This window comes from Benincasa hispida, chromosome 1 (genome assembly GCF_009727055.1).
Source record: "Benincasa hispida cultivar B227 chromosome 1, ASM972705v1, whole genome shotgun sequence".
Classification (NCBI taxonomy): Eukaryota; Viridiplantae; Streptophyta; class Magnoliopsida; order Cucurbitales; family Cucurbitaceae; genus Benincasa; species Benincasa hispida.
In genome coordinates this window covers 69,822,119-69,844,943 of record NC_052349.1, presented here as the reverse complement: position 1 = coordinate 69,844,943, position 22,825 = coordinate 69,822,119, and the positions used below count along the sequence as shown (strand labels likewise).

The 22,825-nt window shown below is 31.8% G+C and overlaps 1 protein-coding gene across 1 annotated transcript; it reads left to right on the top strand.

The window, feature by feature from the left end:
• The first annotated feature begins 10,413 nt into the window (after positions 1-10,413).
• LOC120084158 (D-3-phosphoglycerate dehydrogenase 1, chloroplastic-like) lies at positions 10,414-14,156 on the top strand. The gene is made up of 5 exons (XM_039040057.1): positions 10,414-11,165; positions 11,594-11,970; positions 12,053-12,163; positions 12,954-13,049; positions 13,126-14,156. The coding sequence occupies exons 1-5, from the start codon at positions 10,523-10,525 to the stop codon at positions 13,795-13,797; spliced, it is 1,899 nt and encodes a 632-aa protein (XP_038895985.1). The 5' UTR covers positions 10,414-10,522; the 3' UTR covers positions 13,798-14,156.
• Positions 14,157-22,825: the final 8,669 nt, after the last annotated feature.

Below are 22,825 nucleotides of genomic sequence, written 5' to 3'. Positions count from 1 at the left end.
TCAAGGCTGGGAATAGTTGAGAAGATCTCTTGGTGATTCATTGTAGATTTGGAGCTGAGATTTCATGAAGAGCATCTTAGATTTGGAGGAATTCAACAAAGGTATGATGTTCTTGAAACTCTCTTATGTAAAATATGTTTTGCATGCTTTTAGAACTCAAATTAAATGTAATTAGAGTGCTTATTGATTCTGTTGGCTTCCATTCCACGATTATACATTCCATCAAAGAATAATGTAGTTTTTAAAGTAATGACAAAAATAGGGTACATACAAGGAAATTACAAAAGTATAGTAGAAGATAAAAGTATTGACAAAACCAGGGTAGCAAAATCATGTACCCGATAAACGATTATTGCGTGGCATCCATGTCAACGTATGACTTGGTCAATGAAAATCAAACTCGTGGACAGGGTCCACGATTTCCATATTTTTATTTTTTTTTATTGTTTTCAATTTAGATTGTTCTTTTTAGTTTTTAATTAACAATTTTCTTCTTTACTTGTTTTTTTTTTCTTCATTTATATTATACGCATTTAATGGATTTAATGTCTCAAGATAAAATGTAATTTCATTAATTCTTTTATTTGAAGATAAATAAAATATAAACAAAATTAAACAATTCAAAAATAAAATTTCAAATTACAATAACAAAGTCCAATAACAAAAAAGAAATCAAATTACGATAACAAAGTCCAATAATATAAACAAAAACCAATTACAATAACAAAGTCAATTTCAAACTATAGTCCAATCCAACATAAAAAAAACAAATCAGTCCAAATTACAACAATAAATTTAAAAAAAAAAATCCAAATTTTCCGGTCAAAACTAAAAATATTCAAGAATACAATTTCAAATCCAATCTAACGGTAAAAAAAAAATATAAATCTTTCACAAAACAAACTTCAGCCATTAGATCTTCCAAATTTTCAATAAAACTAATTCAAAACACTAGATTTTCATCCATACATTTGAACAAACTACTAGATCTATGGTTATTCAAAGTATAATTGCATATACTGGAAAAAAAATGCCTAGGATCGATGGCAGCAAGGAAACGGTGGACAATGAAGAGTGCGGCGAACTGGCGGGTGACGGGAGATGGCTGGCGCGTCGGGTCGGGAGAGAAAAGAAGAAAGAAATAGAGTTGAGAGGGAGGAAGAAACTAATAGAAAAGGGTGGGTAGGATTTGGGATCAAGGAAATCGTGGATCTGGTCCACGATATCCTAGTCAATGTAGCATGCTTGACATGTGGTTAGGAAATCGTGGACCAGATATATGATTCTGACTTATACTCGTGGACCGATCCACGATTTCACAACCCTATTTTTGTCAATACTTTCAAACCAATTCTATTTTTGTCAATAAATATTAAAATCAAATCTAAAAAAGAAGTATCATTTTGAGTTTTGAAAATTAAGATAAATAACTATTAGATTCCTATGTTAAAAGAATAAAAAATAATAATGAGCTTCCTCATGCTAAGAATAGTCAGAATCTTCACAACGAGAACACAGATGGTAATAAAATATAATATAATATTAAAATAAATAAATATTAAAAATAAATAAAACATAATACATAAATAAATAAAATAAAACAAAATAATAAAATATGAAATGAGAAAATTCTCAGATTTCTCCATTTTCTCCAATTTGTATGGAAATTTATGTGTATAATTTTAAGATCCACCAAATGGCACTATTTATGCAAAGTGGCATGTAGGATATGGATTAACATGGCCACCAAGCATGAATAATTACAAGGCACGTGGACAACATAAAGGGTGACACATGGCTTTTTGGACACTAAGCAATAAGCATCTATTTATTATTATCATATTCATAATACTTCCCCTTAGATTCCCATATATTTATATGAAATATGTCTCGTTAAAACTTTATTAGGAAAAACCCAATGGGAAAAAGTCCTAGTGAAGAAAAAAGAGTACATATTTCATATAATATATACTCCTAAAAGAATATAATATATTTACTCCCCCTCATGAAAACATCACTTAAGATCTATGAGTCGCCGCATTCCAATGTTGTGCACCAATTTTTTAAAAGTTGAGGTTGGTAATGCCTTTATAAATAAGTCTGCCAGATTATCCTTCAAACAAATTTGTTGTACAGTGATGTCGCAATTTTCTTCAAAATCACGTGTGTAGAAAAGCTTCGGTGAAATATGTTTTGTTCTATCTCCTTTAATATATCCTCATTTGATATGGGTTACGCAAGCTGTTGGAAGATTTTTATTATAAGACAAGCCACACGTTTGACGAATGTACTGAGTAATTGACCTTAGCCATACACATTCTCAACTTGCCTCGTGAATTGCAAGAATTTCAGCATGATTTGAGCAAGTTGCTGTTATAGTCTACTTCACCGATCACCATGATATAGTAGTTCCTCCACATGTGAACAGATAACCTGTTTGAAATCTAGATTTATGTGGATCAGATAAATATCTAGAATCCGTATAACCAACTAGATCAAAATTTGATTTATTTGAATAAATCAAACCCATATCGATTGTTCCTCGGAGATAACGGAGTATACACTTAATTCCGTTCCAATGTCTTTTTGTAAGAGAAGAATTATATCTAGCTAATAAATTTACTGAAAATGCAATATCTGGTATTGTATTATTAGTAAGATACGTAAGTGCACTAATTGCATAAGATATAGTACTTCAGGACCAAAAAGTTCTTTATTATCTTCTCGAGGTCGAAATATATCTTTCTTTGTATTCAATGAACAAACTTCCATTGGAATATTTAATGGATGTGCTTTGTCCCTATAAATTATTTTCAAAATTGTTCCTGTATAAGTTGACTAATGAGTAAATATTCTATCTGCTAAATGCTCAATTTGCAAACCAGGACAAAATTTTGTTTTTCCGTGATCTTTCATCGCAAATTATTTCTTAAGATATTCTAACATCTTTGAAAGCTCTTCAAGAGTTCTAATTATATTCAAGTCATCAACATATACAGTTATAATAGCAAATCTTGATTGTAATTTCTTTATAAAAACACACAAACATATTGGATTATTTTGATATCCTTCTTTCAATAAATATCCACTTAGACAATTGTACCACATTCGTCCTGATTGTTTCAATCCATATAGTGATCTCTGTAATTTTATTGAATACCATTTCCAGGAATTTGACGTATATGTTTCAGATACCTCAAATCCTTCTATGATTCTCATATAAATATCATTATCAAGAGATCCATATAAATATGCTGCGACTAAATCCATAAGATGCATATGAAGACTTGTATATATAGTTAAGCCAATTAAATATCTTAATGTAATTGCATCCACCACCGGAGAATATGTCTCCTCAAAATCAATACCAGGTCTTTGTGAAAAACATTGTGCAACTAGTATTGTTTTATATCTTGTGTTGGGTTTTATGTCCTAAAAACTCGCAGTTTGTAAAATGATAAAACATTTTTTGTTATCAATATACTTGTTATTGATTTCATAAATTGTATGAAAGTCTAAATCCAATAAACTAAGACTCATGACTATTGTATGATTACTTGAACTTTATGTGGAGACATAAGAGTGGATCGGGTTCGAGTAAATAGTCAAAATGATCTATGGTACATGAATGAGGTTGGGTACCTTATTCTGGTAACACCATTGGATGCGGCCTACTCTGTAGTTGTTACAAAGAGTTGCAAAGTGCTACATACAATGTGATCCTAATTCGTACATGTTATGACATGAGGAGTGGGGGCGTCTTATGCAATGAGTTTGCATAAGATCAGGACCAAGAAAAAGTCACTCTTACTTTATAACGTTGTTTACTGTTTAAGACTGACTATTTCACCTAGATGACCTAGGTAACTCGATCTTAATCCTGAGCTAACTATGAACTCCTGTTTATTCGGGATTGCCTTTAGATTTGCATAGTTGAGGGTTGGCTCAATAGCGCCGGCTCAATAAGATTCCCAATTCAGAGGTAAGATTGGATAGATAGCTGGGGACATAGGGTGCAAGAAGAAGTTCATGCCTACCCGATTTAGGGGTAGGAGAAAGGTTGTTCTTTCAAGTACTGAATCTAGGTCTTGAACAAGGGGCCCCACCCTCTCACTGGGCTGAGAGAGTTTGGTTTGGTGATTGGATCACAAACCAGTTGTTCATTAGAGGATCAGTAGGGACTTGAGAAATAAGACGTAATCTCGAGGTAAAACAGATATTTGACCCAACAGTTATTACGAACAACCTATGAATGGTCGACTTGCTAATTATGGTTAAATCTGTGGACATAATATATCTACAGTAAGGGGAGTGCAACTATGGGTTTTAGTGGAGTGCCCCATTAGTTAACGAATGAAGATTAATCTAGTCTAATGAGTTTAGCCAAGCTCTAGAATAGCGTGATAAGTTTATTTGAAACGTTCAAATTAGAATTAAGGGAATTAGTGGTTATATGAGATATAATTATGTTTAATTTTAGAATTAAAAGGAATAGGATAATTTATATATTTAAATATGATTTAAATATATAAAGATGGATATGTGTTAAAAATAATTTAATATTTGATATTAAATTAATTAAGTTTTATTAAATAATTAATTTCTGAAATTAATTCATTTTTCATTTTTAAAATCAAATAGATTTTTTTAATCAAAATTTGATTTTTAGATAAAATTGAAAAAGGAAAATAAAACTAAAACACAAAAGGTAAAAATGAGTTTTTCCATTATCTATCTTTGAAGTAGCTCACATATGAAACAACCATTTTGCCTTGTCTTCTCTAAGCATGAGCTGCAACTCATGCAGCTCTTCTCTTTGCATGTTGATCTGCAATTTAATGAGAAGATTGGAGTGAAAATCTAGTCTGCAATCCACAGAATTTTGAGAGAAAATTCGGTTTGAAGAAAGGTTCTTCAACATAGGTTGCTGCAGTGAACTTTTCTCCTTCATCCCTTTATTCAAGCTTGTAACTCAATTTAGAGCACCAAGAGAATAGTGGGAAAGATCTTGAGGTGGTGGAGAAGATAATAGCTGGAGATGAGCTTTGAAGAAGTTCTACAAGAGGTATGTCTTGAAACCCATTTTTCTTGCAGAAACATGCTTTATATTATGCCAAAATTAGTGAATTTGAGTGCTTAAATGATCCTTGTGCTTCTGCTGCTGTTGATACAATCTTACATCTTGTGACCTCATTATTTTCATTTCTTTTCCTCACAAATACCCATTTGTATCTCACAGGTTTAACACCTTCTGGTGTTCGGATCATTGGTCCAAAAACCTGAAGTTTTGAAAGTGAGTTTAATTATGTCTCGATTGCTTTTTTCCAATGAAGCCAATCTTTTCTATTTCGACATTTTTCAACAGATTTTGGTTCAGGATCCTCATTTTCAGATATAATACCATGAGCAACATTATACGCAAAAATGTTGTCAATAATTACATTAGTTTGATTCCATCTTTTTTTTGTCATGGCATAGTTTATTGAAATCTCATTATTATCTTTAGGTATTTCACCTTCCTCACTAGTCATGTCGAAGATTTCTTCATGGGTATTTACATCATCAACCAAGTTGTTTTCATATACTGCGCAACAAAAAATTCTCAGATGGAAAATATTTGGCTCATTACCATAAGCTAATTATAATGGTGAGTAACTATAATAAGCTATTGGCCTAATACGTACAAGTGACGCTACATGCAAAATAGCATATCCTCATATAGATGAAGAAATCTTAGGTCCTCATAAGTAATGGTCTTGCAATTAATTGTAAATGTTTTATAGATGATTCTGCTAAACTATTTTGTGTATGAACATGAGCTACATGATGTTCAACTCTTATCCAAATTGACATACAATAATTATCAAAAGCTTGGGATGTAAATTTACCAGTATTATCAAGACAAATGGTCTTAATTGTATAATCAAGAAATTGTGCTCTTAACTTAATTATTTGAGCAAGTAATCTTGCAAATGCGAGATTTCGACTTGATAATAAGCATATGTGTGACCATCTACTGGATGCATCTATTAATACCATCAAATATCTAAATGGTCCACTTGGTGGGTTAATAGGTCCACATATATCACCATGAATTCGTTCTAAAAATACAGGTGATTCAGTCCCCACTTTAGCTGGTGATGGTCTAATTATCAATTTCCTTGAGAGCAAGCAATACGTGATAATTCATTAGATTGAAGAATCTTCTAACTTTTCAATGGATGTCCATTTGAATTCTCAATAATTTTTCTCATCATTATAGATCGACCTAATCGGTCATGCCAAATTGTAAATATGTTTAGATTCATGAACTTTAGGCTCATTGTTGCATATGTTTCAATTACTCGTATATGAGTCTAATATAATCTAGAAGATAAAACAGACAACTCTTCCAATATACGTTTTTCATTTGAGACAATGGGCATGATATATAAATATTCCACATTATTTTTACTACACTCTCAATATGATTACCATTGCAATGTATATTTTTAAACTTAGAAAATTTCTCTTTGATTGACTAGAGAACAATGCATTGTTAATTATAAATTTTGTTCCTTTAGGAAAAATAATATTTACTTTTCCAAAACCTTCTATCAAGTTTGTAGAACCCAATATTGTATTTATTTTTGCTTTCAGCATCGTCAATTTGAAAAAGTATTTTTTATTTGTAAGTATTATGTGTGTAATTGCATTGTCTGCCAAACATTGATCTTTTTTGCTTATTTTTTAATCACCCAACATATGAAAATGATCCATATTTTTTCATTAAAAAAAATTATAATAAGAAAAATAAAACTTAAAATATACAAAAGTTAATAAAACATAAAGATGGGTAAAAGAAAACAATAACATTATGTCTAGATATTCTCAAAATCAAAAGAAACACTTGATGTTTCATCAACTGTGTCAATCTTCTCTTCAGAAGATTCAAAAAAGTCCGTCACATCCAAATTTGACATATGGGATGGGTCAAATATATCATTATCCTAGTATACAAAAATTGCTTTCACATTTTTTTCTTTGTCCTTCAGGGAGGCAGGACAACTAAGTGTTTTGATGAACGACAGGTATGTGACTAGTGCCCAGTCATTCCGTATGAGAAGCATTTATTTTCAACATTTTTTGAACTCTTATCTTGTGGAGCTTTTCCTTTGTGATCATCATTTTATGTGGTTCTTTCGAAATTTGAATGATTAAAACGACCACCACATAAATAATAATTATTCCTTCCTCTAGCACGGTCACGATCTCGACCACAATTATTATTAAAATTCACAGTATCCACTTTAGGGAATGGTGTCGTTTCGAAATTTGAATGATTAAAACGACCACCACGGAAATAATAATTATTCCTTCCTCTAGTACGGTCACGATATCGACCACAATTATTATTAAAATTCACAGTATTCACTTTAGGGAATGGTGTCATTCCGGTTGATCGAGATTCATGATTTTTCATTAATAACTCGTTATTTTGTTCGACCATGAGAAGACATGAAATTAATTCAAAATACTGTTTAAAATCTGAGAAGACATGAAATTAATTCAAAATACTGTTTAAAATCTTTCTCTCGATATTGCTGCTGCAGGAGTATATTCGAGACATGAAATGTAGAAAATGTCTTACTTAACATATCAAAACCAGTAATTTTCTCTCCGCATAATAACAATTCTGAACTGATTTTAAATAATGTAGAGTTGTAATCACTTACTGATTTAAAATCTTATACCCTCAAGTGCATCCCCTCATAACGAGCTTTAGGAAGAATAACTGTATTTTTATGATCATACCCCTCTTTCAAATTTTTACACAAGATACAAGAATATTTTGTTGTAAAATACTCAATTTTCAATCCCTCGTAGATATGATGACGAAGAAAAATCATAGATTTTATTTTGTCTTGACTAGATGTCATATTTTCTTCTTTAATAGTCTCCCCAAGATTCATAACATCCAGGTGAATTTCGGTATCAAGTACCCATGACAAATAATTATTGTCGTTAATATCAAGGGCGACAAATTCTAATTTTGTGAGATTTGTCATGACAACACTATCATAAAATATTGTACTTATGTTAGAAATTTAATAGAGATTGAATATGCAAAATAACATTAAATTTATTAATATAATTAAGAAGAAAAAACTAACATACCTTTAGCGGGACAAACGACAGGAGCTCATGCTGATAACATGTTGTGAATTTGAGGAGCACAATGAGAACATGGATGATGATAAAATATAATATAATATTAAAATAAATAAAATATAATTTATAAATAAATAAAATATAACAAAATAAAAAAATAAGAAATGAAAAATTTTTCAAATTTCTCCACTTTCTCCAATTTGTATGAAAATTTACCTAATGTGTATAATTTTAAGATCTGCCAAATGTTACTATTTATAAGTAAAGTGTCAATTAGGATATGGACACCAAACATGAATAATTATAAGATAACATAAAGGTGATATATATTTTTGGGACACTGAACAATGAGCATCTATTTGTTATTATAATATTCATAATACATAAAGATATGACATCTATTTGATGATAAATAAAAAGGAATATATAAAGTTTGAGAAGTAACTCATTGATGTGGAAAGTTAAGATTTCATTCTTCATTTTTTAAGTAAAATTATTGTTAACGTGTCAACATGAACAATACTTATGAGGAGCTAAGATTCTCTCTTTTTTTTTAAAAAAAGTAAAATTATTGTTAACGTATCAAATTGGTTAGCACAACAATTGTTGTTTAGCGAAAATTAACTATTTATAGAAGTAGTAAAAAAACAAACACGAATAAAATTTTGTCAATATCTATCAATTATAGATATTTATCAATTTCTATCATTGACAATATTGATAGATTTCTTTCAATTTCTATCAACATCTACAAAATAAAATAAAATATTACATAAATTGGTTAAATAATAATAATAATTTTCATGCAAAGAGATGTAATATGTGAATATGTTTTGAAAATTTAAAGTAAAAGTGCTAATAGATAACAAAATGCTTTTTAAAAATTCAACAGCAAACTTGTAGTGGGAATTAAATTTAAGATATATTGAAAGATATAGGACTAAAATTTGATAATTAAAATTACATCGAACATATTTAAAACAACTTTTTTTTTAATATAATTTTATATTAAAAAAATCAGATTTAAATCTCTATTTTCAATAGACTGTTTTTTTATTTCATTTTTGAATCATTTTGAACGAAAATGTTACCAATATGTTCTTATAGTCTTTTTTTTCTTTTTCTTTTTTCTTTTTAAAATAATGTTTTTACTAATTTTTAGAATGGTCTGAACAGCTTTTTTATCTGTTTTTTCTTTGAGGAAATAAATTTTCATATGGCATTACAAGTATTTGAGTGGGAAAACGCAGTATATAGCAGTGAGTTCTAACCTTTATTTTTTATTTATTTATTTTTTTGTCTTTTCTTTTAATTTTTTTTAATTTTATTATTATTATTTTTTTTAACGAAGATTAAGATCCCATTCGATATCATTTCGTTTTTAGTTCTTAATTTTTAAAAATTAAGCCGATTTCCTCCTAATTTTTATAATGATTTACATCTTTTTCTTAAGTATAATGATTGAATTCTTAATTAAATTTCAAAAATTAAAAAAAAAAATTAAATGGTACTTTTTTTTTTTTTTTTTAATTTTCAAAAGTTGGCTTGGTTTTTTAAACATTTGCTAAAAAATAGATAACAAATGAAGAAATTTGGAGGTGAAAGTAATCTTTATGAGCTTAATTTTCAAACATAAAAAAAAAAAAAATCAAATGGCTTCCCAAAGAGATATAATTTTTAAAATCTTGTTTTTGTATTTAAAATAAAATAGGTTTAAGTTTCAAAAACTTAAAAATAAAAATGAAATAATTACCGAATAGAATCCTAACTTTTTTCTTTTAATTGATGGGTAAAAATTTCAGGGATAATAATTAGCTATATAGCAACATATTTAAAACATTACAAATATAGCAAAATCTATCGGTGATAGACTCTATCGTTAATAGACTCCTTATCAACGATATAGTCTATCATTGATAGATTTCGAGAACTGAATATAAATTTTGCTATATTTAAATTTTTTTTTGTATTATGTTATATCCGTTAATATTTTGAGTTCGGTTGTTATGTTTATAACTAACTTTTTTCTGGTTTAATCATTTATATATATATATATTAAAAAAAAGGGAAAACACCAAGGGAGGAAAAAAATGACAATTCATATATAGAATGAACAGAACAATTTCCCACCATCATTAGTTTAGAAGAATAACATAAGAAGTTGAATGGTTGATAATTGAAAAGAGAATTTAATTGGTTGTTAAATCATGTTTAATTAGAATTCCCAAAATTCCCCACCTTAAACCCATCCCCACTTCTATTTTAAGGTCACCCCCCTTCTCCACCATCAAGAGAAAGGGAGTCCTTCTCTTTTCTTCCATTTCAAAAGCCTTTCAACCCCAATCATTCTGAGCTTCCAAATCCATCTACCATGGCTTCCTCTTCTGCAAAATCCCTCTTTTCTTCTCCCCATTTCACCTCATTCAACAGATCCTCCCATTCCAAATCCCCTCTTCTCTCCTTTTCCAACTCCTCTGTTTCTCTCAACCTCCACCCTCTTCATTCTTCTTCTCCTTCTTCTTCTTCTTCTTCTAACCGCTGCAATTTCATTCCACTTCGTAGCGTTTTGAAGACTGTGGAATCGTCGGGATTAGAGGTTCAGAACTCTGATCTCGTCGGCCCCACTTTCCCTAATGACAGATCGACCATTTTGGTGGCCGAGAAACTTGGAGAGGCCGGTCTTAAGCTTCTCCGGAGCTTTGGGAATGTTGAGTGCGCTTATGACCTCTCGCCGGAAGATCTTTGCGCCAAGATCTCTTCGTGCGACGCCTTGATTGTCCGAAGTGGCACCAAGGTGAACCGGCAGGTCTTTGAGGCTGCAAAAGGGCGTTTGAAAGTTGTTGGAAGAGCTGGCGTTGGGATTGACAATGTGGATCTGCAGGCCGCCACTGAGTTCGGTTGTCTCGTTGTTAATGCCCCAACTGCCAACACCATCGCCGCTGCTGAGCATGGAATTGCCTTGCTTACTGCCATGGCCAGAAACGTCGCTCAGGCCGATGCCTCCATGAAAGCAGGTCGGTAATAAATGGGTACTCCCCTGTTTCAGAGGGGTACCTAATTCATAATCATAATCATAAACACCCTTTTGTTTCAACGTTTAGATCTGCTTATAATTACTAACCCCATGTTCCAATTTCAAGGATTTTTCATGATTTTAAACTATATTGCTTACTTTAACTGAAATCAGGGAGCAGAATTATAATGTAAACACTCTGCTTTTGGCTCCTTTTTATATATACTTAAAAGTTGAAACGTCTTTTTGGTTATCCCTATTTTGGCTGTCATCTAAAAAAGCACATGACAAGAATTAATTCCTCTGTCAAACCGAAGATTTTTTCTGGAATAAAATCACACCGAAAACCCCAAATTCCGATCTGGGTAAAAAAGAAAAAAAAATGGATCACAAAGTGTAAAAGAGTGATTTGTTGAAATGGGTTTCCAGGAAAATGGGAACGGAACAAGTACGTCGGAGTTTCACTGGTGGGAAAAACATTAGCGGTGATGGGATTCGGGAAAGTGGGATCGGAAGTAGCGAGACGAGCAAAGGGATTAGGGATGCAAGTAATAGCACACGATCCTTACGCGCCGGTGGACAGAGCAAGAGCCATCGGAGTGGAATTAGTGTCGTTCAATCAAGCGATATCAACGGCGGATTTCATTTCGCTCCATATGCCGCTCACTCCCGCAACCTCGAAGGTTTTCAATGACGATACATTTGCTCTGATGAAGAAAGGGGCTCGTTTGATTAACGTTGCTAGAGGAGGCGTAATTGATGAAGATGCCCTTGTTAGAGCCCTCGATAGTGGAGCTGTTGCTCAGGTAAATTTTTATATTCTAAAAAATTGGAGGGCTCTGTTTTTATTTCTTTTTCTATTGATTTATGGATCTGTGGTGAAAATAGGCGGCGCTTGACGTTTTTGTAGAAGAGCCTCCGCCGAAAGACAGCAAGCTAGTGCAGCATAAGAATGTTACTGTCACGCCTCATCTTGGAGCCAGCACCAAGGAGGCACAGGCAAGCCCACTATTCTGTTTTATTTCCCCACCATTCATATCAACTTTGAATTACAATCTTCTCAAGTTTTACATCCTAACTTTTCATTTTTATTTTATATTTAGGAAGCATGTTTGTGTCTAAGTGGTCAACTTTTAAATTTAGGGAACATTCAATTTTATAAAATATTGGCATTTTTTTTTTTAATTTTGCTTTTGATAGATAACCGATCGCAATATACTATACATAAAATTATTTTTTGTGACTAATAGATGATTATACTTTACTTTTTTTTTGTGTAAAATAGATTTGTGAAGATAAAGAAATTGGCTAATAAGTGAAGGATCTATTAGACATTGAATAGAAAGATCTAAGATTTGTTGTATACAAAATAAAAAATATTAATTAAATATTTTTAAATTTAAAGATTTATTAGTCATAAATTTTATGGACATATTAGAAATTTTTTAAAGTTTTTTTTTTTTATCTATTCAACTGAAATATGAAAATTTAAAGGTTAAAAGTGTAATTTAACAAATATTTTATATGTTAGTTAACGAATTAGGAACTTGGGACAAAATGATGGTTTTTCATTTCTTTTGACAATATGGTTGAGAGATTTACCCTAGGGATTATAGGAGAGATTATAAAGACATTTTGAATTGAGTTACTTGGATATACAAAATTTTGTGGAAATACTTTTTGAATCACGAAAAATTAGAATAATTGTCCACTTTTTTATTATTTTTTTTTTGTTCAATCTCCTCGTTTTCTGGATTTATTGTTGAAATGACAAATAAAAATATTTCAGGAAGGTGTTGCCATTGAAATAGCGGAAGCCGTGGTCGGAGCATTGAACGGTGAACTTTCTGCCACCGCCGTGAACGCTCCCATGGTCGCTCCGGAGGTAATTAAATGATGCAAAATTCTTATAATTTTGGAATTGGAGTTAAATTAAGCGTGATTATTGTATGATTGAGCAGGTACTGTCGGAGTTAGCACCGTACGTGGTACTGGCGGAGAAACTGGGGCGGCTGGCGGTGCAGCTGGTGGCCGGAGGTAGCGGAATAAAATCAGTAAAAGTATTATACAAATCAGGGCGAGTCCCAGACGATTTAGACACAAGGCTATTACGAGCGATGATCACAAAAGGCATAATCGAGCCCATATCCGACAGCCACATAAACCTGGTGAACGCGGATTTCACGGCCAAGCAAAAGGGGCTTCGGATAAGCGAGGAGCGGGTGCTGGTAGACGCGCCGCCGGAGTTTCCAGTGGAATCAATCCAGATCACGGTGTCGCACGTGGACTCGAAGTTCGCGAGCGCGGTGACGGAGAGCGGTGACGTGGTGATAGAAGGGAAAGTGAAATACGGAGTACCGCATCTGACACGTGTAGGACCGTTCGACGTGGACGTGAGTTTGGAAGGGAATTTAATCCTGTGCAGACAGGTGGACCAACCGGGAATGATCGGACGGGTGGGAAGCATTCTGGGAGAGAATAATGTGAATGTGAATTTCATGAGCGTTGGGAGAACGACGAGAAGGAAGAGGGCGATTATGGCAATTGGTGTGGATGAAGAACCCAACAAGGACACTCTAAAGAAAATTGGACAAGTTCCTGCTGTTGAAGAGTTTGTCTTTTTAAACCTATAAAATCATCAAACTCACCCACACTCGCTGCCGACATGTCGTTTCCTACCTATGTTTTTATGTTTTTCTTTTTTTCTTTTGGTCGTGAAATAATTTAACTAATAAGGGCAGTTGGAGTTTGGGGTGGATTTTGATTAAGGTTATATTGTATTTTAAGGTTACTGGCCTTTTCTTTTTATTTTGTCTTGTTTATTCATTTATTTGTCCTTCTTTCGAGTTTAAGAATGGAGAAACGTGATTAAGGTTATTGTATCTTAGGGTAAAAAAGAAATTGCATATGTTTAAATGCAAATTTGGTAATGTTGTCTGCCACCTGCTCAACCCCAACCGTCTTCAATAATTATTTAAGCCACTTTTTTGTATTTTTGTGTACTCTAATGAAATACAAGTGAGTAGTTCGATTTTCCTCTTCTTTTAATTATATTGTTGATTTTAGACCAAATACAACTTGCTTACCAAATAAATGATGAAATCATACATGGTTAAATTTAAGGCTAACTTGTCCCATATAGAAATTGAAAACAAAAATATCGGTGGATTTTGATAGTACCACATGTTTTCTTTCTAGCCACCTGATAACAATGTTAGGTTTGATCAAATATAAAGATGATTAAGCCTAAAATATCATTGATTATTTGATCAATAGCCTAGTTTAGCATAAATTGTAAATTAGTTTGTGCACAAATAAATTAAAATTGATTGGGCCTAAAAGTACTTGAAAATTGCTTTAGTTACTTTTAATTTATGGTATTTTCATTTAATATGCATAGATTTGAGGTTGGTTGTTAGTAATTTTCAGAAATTGAGCAAAAGAGTGAGATTTGGAGTTAAATGGAGTGAAAATAGTCAATTTATGCCTAATATAGGTACTTAGGGGCTATTTCCACAAATGAAGGGAAAAAAAAGGCTAAAACACTCGAGAATGAGCGTTGTAGCACTCCCCTTGACACTGGAAACTTGAAAGCGAGTTTTTGGGTAGCGCTGTGAAGCTACAAAGATTTTTCACTCGATAGCACTGCAACGCACTAGGGGCAACACTGTCCAACGCCACTACGCTAGGCAACAACACTGCGGTGCTATCGTGATTTCTATTATAAAATTAAAGTTTCACTTGCCATTTTTATAATTGAGTTTTTACACTTCATAGTGAATTTTGGCTATGGAGTGAAGGTGCAAAAGAGTACAGAGAGTACCTTGGAGGTCGATCATCCATTCCGAGGTGCAAATCAAGAAGTTGCCGACGTACTTCAATGAAGGAAAAAAATTCAATAGTAGTTTTGAGTTTGGAACAAAATATTTGGGCTGTGTTTTCTTTTTAGGTGTGGTTTATTCGATTTTCAGGCAAAAACTCTACTGAAATTATTATAGAATTTGATTTAGTAAAATTTATTTTCAATTATGTTTACAATTAAAGTTTTTGCTAATTACTTGTTTTGAAATATATATGTATATATATTTAGTTTGACAATGGTTCCATGTTTTAGTTAGAATCTATTGTCTGCATGCCACGTCCTAGGTTAGGTAGGATAATTTGGGACAAAAGGTGTGACAAAATAGAATATAGACTCATTGTCTCTAATTGAGCTCCCCAAAATCGACTAAAAAAAAGTGTATAAATAAGAATCCATTGGAGCATCGTGATATTGTACCCAACTTCAATTCCTATAAGCTTTAGTTTTTTTCTTTTTCTTTTTTTTAACAAATTTTAATTTCAATTAAACTTACAGAAAATTCCAAAAGGGAATATATTTTTCTAATCAAAATTTCAAATTCTTATTTACCATTCTTAGTTTTGAGTTGAAAAAAAAACTCACATGAATTTCTCGTAACAATTGAAATTATAAAAATTTCTCCATTTTTCAATTCTTACGAAAAATTCCACTTAAGAATTTTTTTAAAAGAAGACAAATTTAATAGTTACTTCAAAAACTTTCTTTTCTAATCTCTTTCTTACATTTTAAGTAGAGAATCTCACATAATAAAAATATTTTGTCCCTAGTTCAAAGCTCTCCAATTTCATCTTTATATTTTTTATACACAATTTCAATTTTCTATTTTGTTTATCTCCATGTTTTTTGCAAGCATCAACTAACATTTGTCATAGATTTATTGTCATTTTAAAATAAAATAATTAGAAAAAAAAGAAAGTTACATGTACCATTCAACTATGGACTACATCCTTCTGAAAAAGATATTCTTGACTTTATCCTCTTAAAAAGATATTCTTGACTTTCTATTTATGGACTCAAAAATCAAGGTGGAAGCATTGTTATTTTTTTTTTTTTAATAATACATAAAGATAAAGAAACACATTATCAATTTGAAATTTTGGTAGAGCTATTCAATTAAACCTTTTTATTTTTTCCTTCCACACGATACTACAGATCACAACTAAATGAACACAAACAAATAGACTAGACAGCAGGAGTATTCAAAAAATTCGATGACTCGAAAAAATTGATCAACCAAATCTAATCCATGCAATTTGGATTGAGTTATCAATTTATTTGGATTGGATTGAGTTCAAATAAATGAAAATTTTATTAGTTGGGTTGGTTCATGGTTTCACCTAAAATAACCCAAATCAATCCGAACTAACCCAAATTTATTATTAACTTTAAAATATGTTTTATATTACACATAACACAATTATTTATACATATACTGAGTTTAATTTTATTTAATTTCAATATTTTTTGAATAATTTATTCTTCAACAACTCTCAAAATTAGTTTTTTTTTCCACTTTAGAAAAAAAATTTCACTATATAAATTGAAATTGAGTTGTTAATCTTAATTCAATATATGAAAATAATTAAATTAGATTTTTACATATTTATATTTTGTTTCTTTTTAGAATAAAATTTTAAATAAATGACCCGATTAACTCGAACCAACCCAACCCAAATATTTTATAGTTGGGTTGGGTGAGTTCATTTTTTAATAAGAGTTATTGGGGTTGAAAAAATTTATAACTCGAAAAATTGAATTGGGTCTGAAAAGTCTTTCAACCCAATCCAATCCATTAACACCCCTACTAGACAGAGAGATAAAAAAGAATTCACAAAATTAACCTTATAAATGCCACTTTAACTTATTTTTTTTTCTTTATTTTGTTACTACTTTCAATGATATTTTTAAAAACTAAATCAAATTTTAAAAATTTAAAAAACCATTTTAAAAACTTTTTTTTTTTTTTTTTTTTTTTTTTTAATTTGGCTAATAGGAAAAAAAGTTGTAAGAATACAAACATTATTATATATTTAAAAGGAAAAAAAGGTAACCTTAAGTTTTGAGTTTGGTTTCCATTTGATTCTTAAGTTTCAAAATATTATACATTTAGTCCAAGTTTTGAATTTGGTAGGTTTTAAAATATTACAATTTTACTAGAGATTTGAGTTTTGTTTTAATTTGGTTCCTAGATTTCAAGATTTACACTCCTAACTTCGATTTTTCACTAAATACTCATTATCCATTTCTAGTGTTAATATCGATTAGTTAATTTAGAATTATTTAAAAAATTATAATTAATTAAGTTACACTATTTTTCATCACTATTGAATTAGATCTAAAATTTCACTTCTCAATTAATTTAAATTAATTAATAGATATTGACGTTAATGATTAAAAATGATTATTTAATGAAAAATTGAGGTAAAAATATAAGATCTTGAAACTAAGGGACCAAATTGAAACCAAACTCAAATCTCAAGACCAAAATTATAATATTTTGAAACTTAAGAACTGAATTAAAACAAAACTTAAAGCATAAACACTAAGACCCCGTTTGGTAACAATTTAATTTTTTTAGTTTTTGTTTTTGAAAATTAAGACCCTACTTCCACCTATAAATTTATTCCTTTGTTATCTACTTTTTACCATGGTGGGTTGTATGTCCTAAAACTCGTAGTTTATAAACAATAAACATATATGAAGTTCATTCAGACAAATGTTGTTGAATGAAAATGAATCGATAACTCTAAATCCAATAAACTATGAACCCTTGGCTATTGTAATGAATACGTGGACTTTATGTGGAGACATAAACTGGATCAAGTTTGAGTAAAATAGTCTATAGTACTTGGATTAGGTTGGGTACCTATTTCTAGAGATATTATTGAATGCGACCGCTTTATGATTGTTACAAATGTTGTAAAGTGCCATAGACGATGTGATCAGTTCGTTCATGTATAGATATGTGAGCAGGGCTATTCTACACTTTGAGATTGTGTAAAACTGACCACAAAATAATCACTGTTACGTATTCACACCGTTTACTATTAACACTGATTAATTTCACTTCTTGATGGCCTAGATAACTTGATTTGAATCCTGAGTTGTCTATGAACTCCTGTTTATTCGGGATTTTCCCTTGATCTGCATAGGCGAGGGTAAGCTCAGTAACGCTGCTCAATATGCCTCCCATTTCAGGGATAAGACCGTGTAGATAGCTGGGGATATAGAATTTACAAGATGGAACTCACTCCTACCCATTTTAGGGATAGTAGAAAGTTGTTCCCTTAAGACTAATCCCGGGTCTTGAACAAGAGGCCCCATCCTTTCGTTGGCCTGAGAGGGAATGGATTTAGTGATTAAGATCCTAAATCAATTGTTCATTAGAGAGACGGTGGAACTTAAGGAGAAAAGAATTCAGGGGTAAAACGACAATTGACCTAGCAGAGGTTACAAACAAACTGTGAAGGATCAACTTATTGATGACGGTTATATCAAATGGATACATAATATATCTACACTGAGAGGAGTGCAAATACATGCTATAGTGGATAGTCCTGTTAGTCAACGAATGTCGATTAACTAGGTTAAAGAATTTGATCGGTTAGTCTCAAATTGTTGGAATCCATGATTTGTAGGTCCATCGAGTCTCTTTGCTAGCTCACTACGTACAAAATTGAAAAATTAGGTGAAGTGAGAATTTGAAATGTTCAAATTTGGTATTTAGGGAAAATTGTATAAATACAAGATATAATTTACAATTAATTAATTATTTATTTATTTTGAAAGTATATTTTATATTAGCATGAAAGTGTTTTTAAAAATTGATTAATGCGATTAATAAAAATTAGGTGTCAAAGTCAATTTAATATGTGATATTAAATTTGTTTATTTTAATTAAACAATTCCTAAAATATGACAATAGTATTTCCTATTTTGTCAAGAATTTGTTTTATGATATAATTTATTTTTAATAAATATTAGTTAGTGGAATAATCTAATTGTTGGATTTTTTCCACTAATTAAGTGGTTTTGAAGTGGCTCTTGCTAAGCTTGAAACTTATCTTTTTCATGCTAATGAAGTTTGAGGTGGAAGCCATGCAAGAAGGATTTTTGCATGTGTTTTGTTTATAAATAGGTTTTGATTTTCTAAAATTAAAAAACTAATGCTTCCTTAATTATTCCACCTTTTATTCTTTCACAAGCTCTCTTTGACTCTCCAAATTTAATTAGTGAAATTCCCTATCTTTCACTAATAATTCGGTCCTATAACTGTGTTCTTCAATCGGAGAATAGCGAGTTACCGTTGGTGGTGCCAATTGCTCACGGAGACGAAGTTTATCATGGAAACTACAAAGGTTGTATCTCTAACTCTCTTTGCATGCTTAATCCTTAGTTAATTATTTGTAATTAGAGTGTTATGATTCGTTACTTCCGCTGTGCATGCTTCTATTTTCCAACAATTGGTATCAAAGCATGCTTATAACGTTCTATTACATTTGATGGGTGTTATTCATGTGATGAATGTGGACTAAAGTGGATACATTACGGTTGTGGCATTTGTTTTCTCATTAATTTGTTGATGAAATTGTAATTGCTCACACGTAAATGAGCTTTAATGTATTACAAAGGGTCTATATTTTTTATGGAGTCATTAGAGTTCTTTTAGGCTTTCATTTGCTCAAAAGAAGTGGTTGAACTCAAGTTGGCCGAGAGAAAAGGTGAAGAAAAACCTTCCAGACCCGAAATCTTGTTCTCAGACCCAACGACTCGACCCGCAGCCCGCATTTCGACCTGGTTCGGTGAGTCTTATGCGCGTCCCCTGTCTACACCCATTTCGATTTGACCCGCAACATTGAACTCGACCCAGTTCGTTGAAGCTCTTACGCGCACCTGCCTTCATCCGATTCGACCCGTCCGGTGCCCCGACCTACTTCGCGACCTAATGCTAATCTGTGCACCCAGTTTGCTCCAGCTCGTTGACCTGAATGTAAGGGTTGATCGGTCTGGCTCGACTTGGTTGTGCCAGTTTGATCGGTTCAACCTGTTTTTTTTTGGAGTTTTTGAGCCGGTTCGGGTTGGTTCAAAAGGTTTGAGGCCGGTTCAAGGGAGCTACTTGGTTATTTTTGTAATAATTTAGGTAGTTAGTTTGTTTCAATGCCAAAACTGGTCCACTTTAGTGTTGTTTAAGTATTATGCATGTGATGTATGATATTGTTTTTAATATGTGTGTATAAAGTATGCCATATAGTTTTAAAAACTCCACCATAGAATAAACATGTAGCATGCATTTGTTATATGTTATAAATGTTATAATGCATATAGTATGCATGCTTAGATTTTCATAATTTAATATAAGTGTTATATTAAAGCATGATTTTCTTTAAGGAAGCATGTTATAGATGAATGTTCTAGGGTTATAATTATTATAATTTTTTTATGATTGTTATAAAATAACATATACTTTTAAAATCTATAACAAAGATAAATTGCATGCTCACCTAGGGTTAACTGGTGCAATTCAATCGATTTTTTAAGAGTTAAAATAGGTCAATTACTTGTAAAACAAGAGTTGTTTACTTACCCGGGGAGATCATGTCTAAGGTTGGGGTACTTAAGTTGACGGTTTATAGAGCACCTCCTACCTGGAGATCAAACTGGCGTCTAAGTCAATAACCCTAGTTTTATGAGCATGTGTGAGTGGTGTAAGGTAATAAAAATAGTTTATCACCTAGACATCATAGGTTAATTCCCAGTATAAGAGTTATACTAGGAAAAATTACCTAGACTTAGGTTGTATAAAATTAGCTGGTTAATAACCAAGTCAGTACTCATTTTTATAAAATAGAACATTTCAGTGGGAGATTAATAATATATGAGATATATTATTTTTGGCTCTCACGTCTCTAAGTGTTCACACTGTGAGATCCATGCTCGGCTTCGAGTTACTATTTGTAGCAATCTCCCTTCGAAAAGTGTTTGCATGGGTCAATAACAAGATGAATAGGGGAAGTAGTTCATAGTAAGTGGGTGAAAGATGTGTGTCAACACGTCTTACGACCTCTTCTATTAGGTCATACCGTCATATTTCTATGTTGCGCCTGTTGTCATTTATAGGCGACACTAGCTAGTCGTTAACCGCGACGATCCTTTCGGAGGGTTGTAACATAGGATTCAGAACACCATGAACTCCATAAATAGATAGAGTTACTTAGGTCCGTTTTCAAATAATTTTTTCTCCTTTGAGGGCTTGTTTGATTTCGATCTCTGTAATTCGAAAATGGCGGGTTTATACTTACAAGATTTACTAAGGGTTAGTAAAGTTCTTGACCAAATAAGAGGTAATTAAGTAAAAGATAAGAGTTATTCTATATTAGTATTTAGTCAAGAATGTTTTGATTTAGTGAAGGAGCAGTTGATTGTCCTTTGGTGGGGGCTATTCTGACTCACAGAAGTATCGTAGCAAAAGAATAATGAGTGTGTACTATTTGCTTAATAAATTTGATTAAAATTTAGAGTTAGTCAATTCACTAATAAATTGTTTACTTTTCAAAGAATGACAACATCAATTATTCAACTGCGAGCTTAAAAAAAACTTAACGGTGATAATTACGAAACTTGGAAGTCGAATATCAACATGATACTAGTAATAGATTATCTCCAATTCGTTTTAATGGAGGAGTGTCTTCCAATCCCAAGTCCCAATGCAAACTGAACAGTTCATGATGCATATGACAGATGGGTCAAAGCTAATGAGAAGGCTCAGGTTTATATTTTAGTCAGTATATTTGATGTACTGTCTAAGAAACACGAGAGGTTAGCTACTGCAAGAGAGATCATGGCCACTTTGCAGGGCCTCCTTGGACAACCGTCCACACCTGCCATGCATGATGCAATTAAATTCATTTACAACTACAGAATGAAGGAAGGAACCTCCATAAGAGAACATGTTTTGAACATGATGGTTCACTTCAATATTGCAGAAGTGAACGAAGCCGAATGAGAAGAGTCAAGTTGGATTCATCATGCAAAATCTCTTCTGAAGAGCTTTTTTCAATTCAAAACGAATGCTATGATGAATAAGATAGAGTAAAACCTGATGACTCTTCTCAACAAACTCCATATTTATGAATCTTTATTGAAAAATAAAGGTTTAGAGGCAGAAGCAAATGTTGCTTCCACCTCAAAGAGGAAACCCCAGAAAGAATCGTCTTTTGGGAATAAATCTGGCCCTTCTTTTTCCAAGAATAATGGTATTCAAAAGAAAAGGAACTAAACTAGGAAGGGGAAGGCTTCAACTGCATAGAATGGGAAAAAGGTAGTTGATAAAAGAAAATGTTTCCATTGCAACAAAAATGGGCATTGGAAAAGAAATTTTCTTAAATATCTTGTAGAGAAGAAAGCTGAAAAAGAAAAATAAGGTAAATTAGATTTACTAGTTATTGAAACATGTATAGTGGAGAATGAAGATTCTACTTGGATATTGGATTCATGAGTCACTAATCATGTTGGTTTTTCTTCTCAGGAAACTAGTTCCTAGAGGAAGCTTGAAGAAGATGAGATTACTCTTCGGGTTGGATCAGGGAGCGTATCTCAGTGAAAGCAGTGGGAGCAGTTAATTTAACTTTTGGAAATAGATATCTGTATTTAGAAAATGTTCTTTATGTATCTTCTTGTAAAAGAAATTTGATATCTATTTCCTGTTTTTTAGAACATTTGTAAAATGTAAATTTTGGTCATAATGAAGCGTTCATTACAAAAAGAGGTGTACAATTCTGTTCCGCAAACTTAGAAAGTAA

Coding starts and splice junctions, on each gene's coding strand:
- LOC120084158 (XM_039040057.1), top strand. CDS start 10,523: ATGGCTTCCTCTTCTGCAAAATCCCTCTTTTCTTCTCCCCATTTCACC. Junction 11,166..11,593: donor CGATGCCTCCATGAAAGCAG/GTCGGTAATAAA, acceptor ATGGGTTTCCAG/GAAAATGGGAACGGAACAAG. Junction 13,050..13,125: donor CTCCCATGGTCGCTCCGGAG/GTAATTAAATGA, acceptor ATGATTGAGCAG/GTACTGTCGGAGTTAGCACC.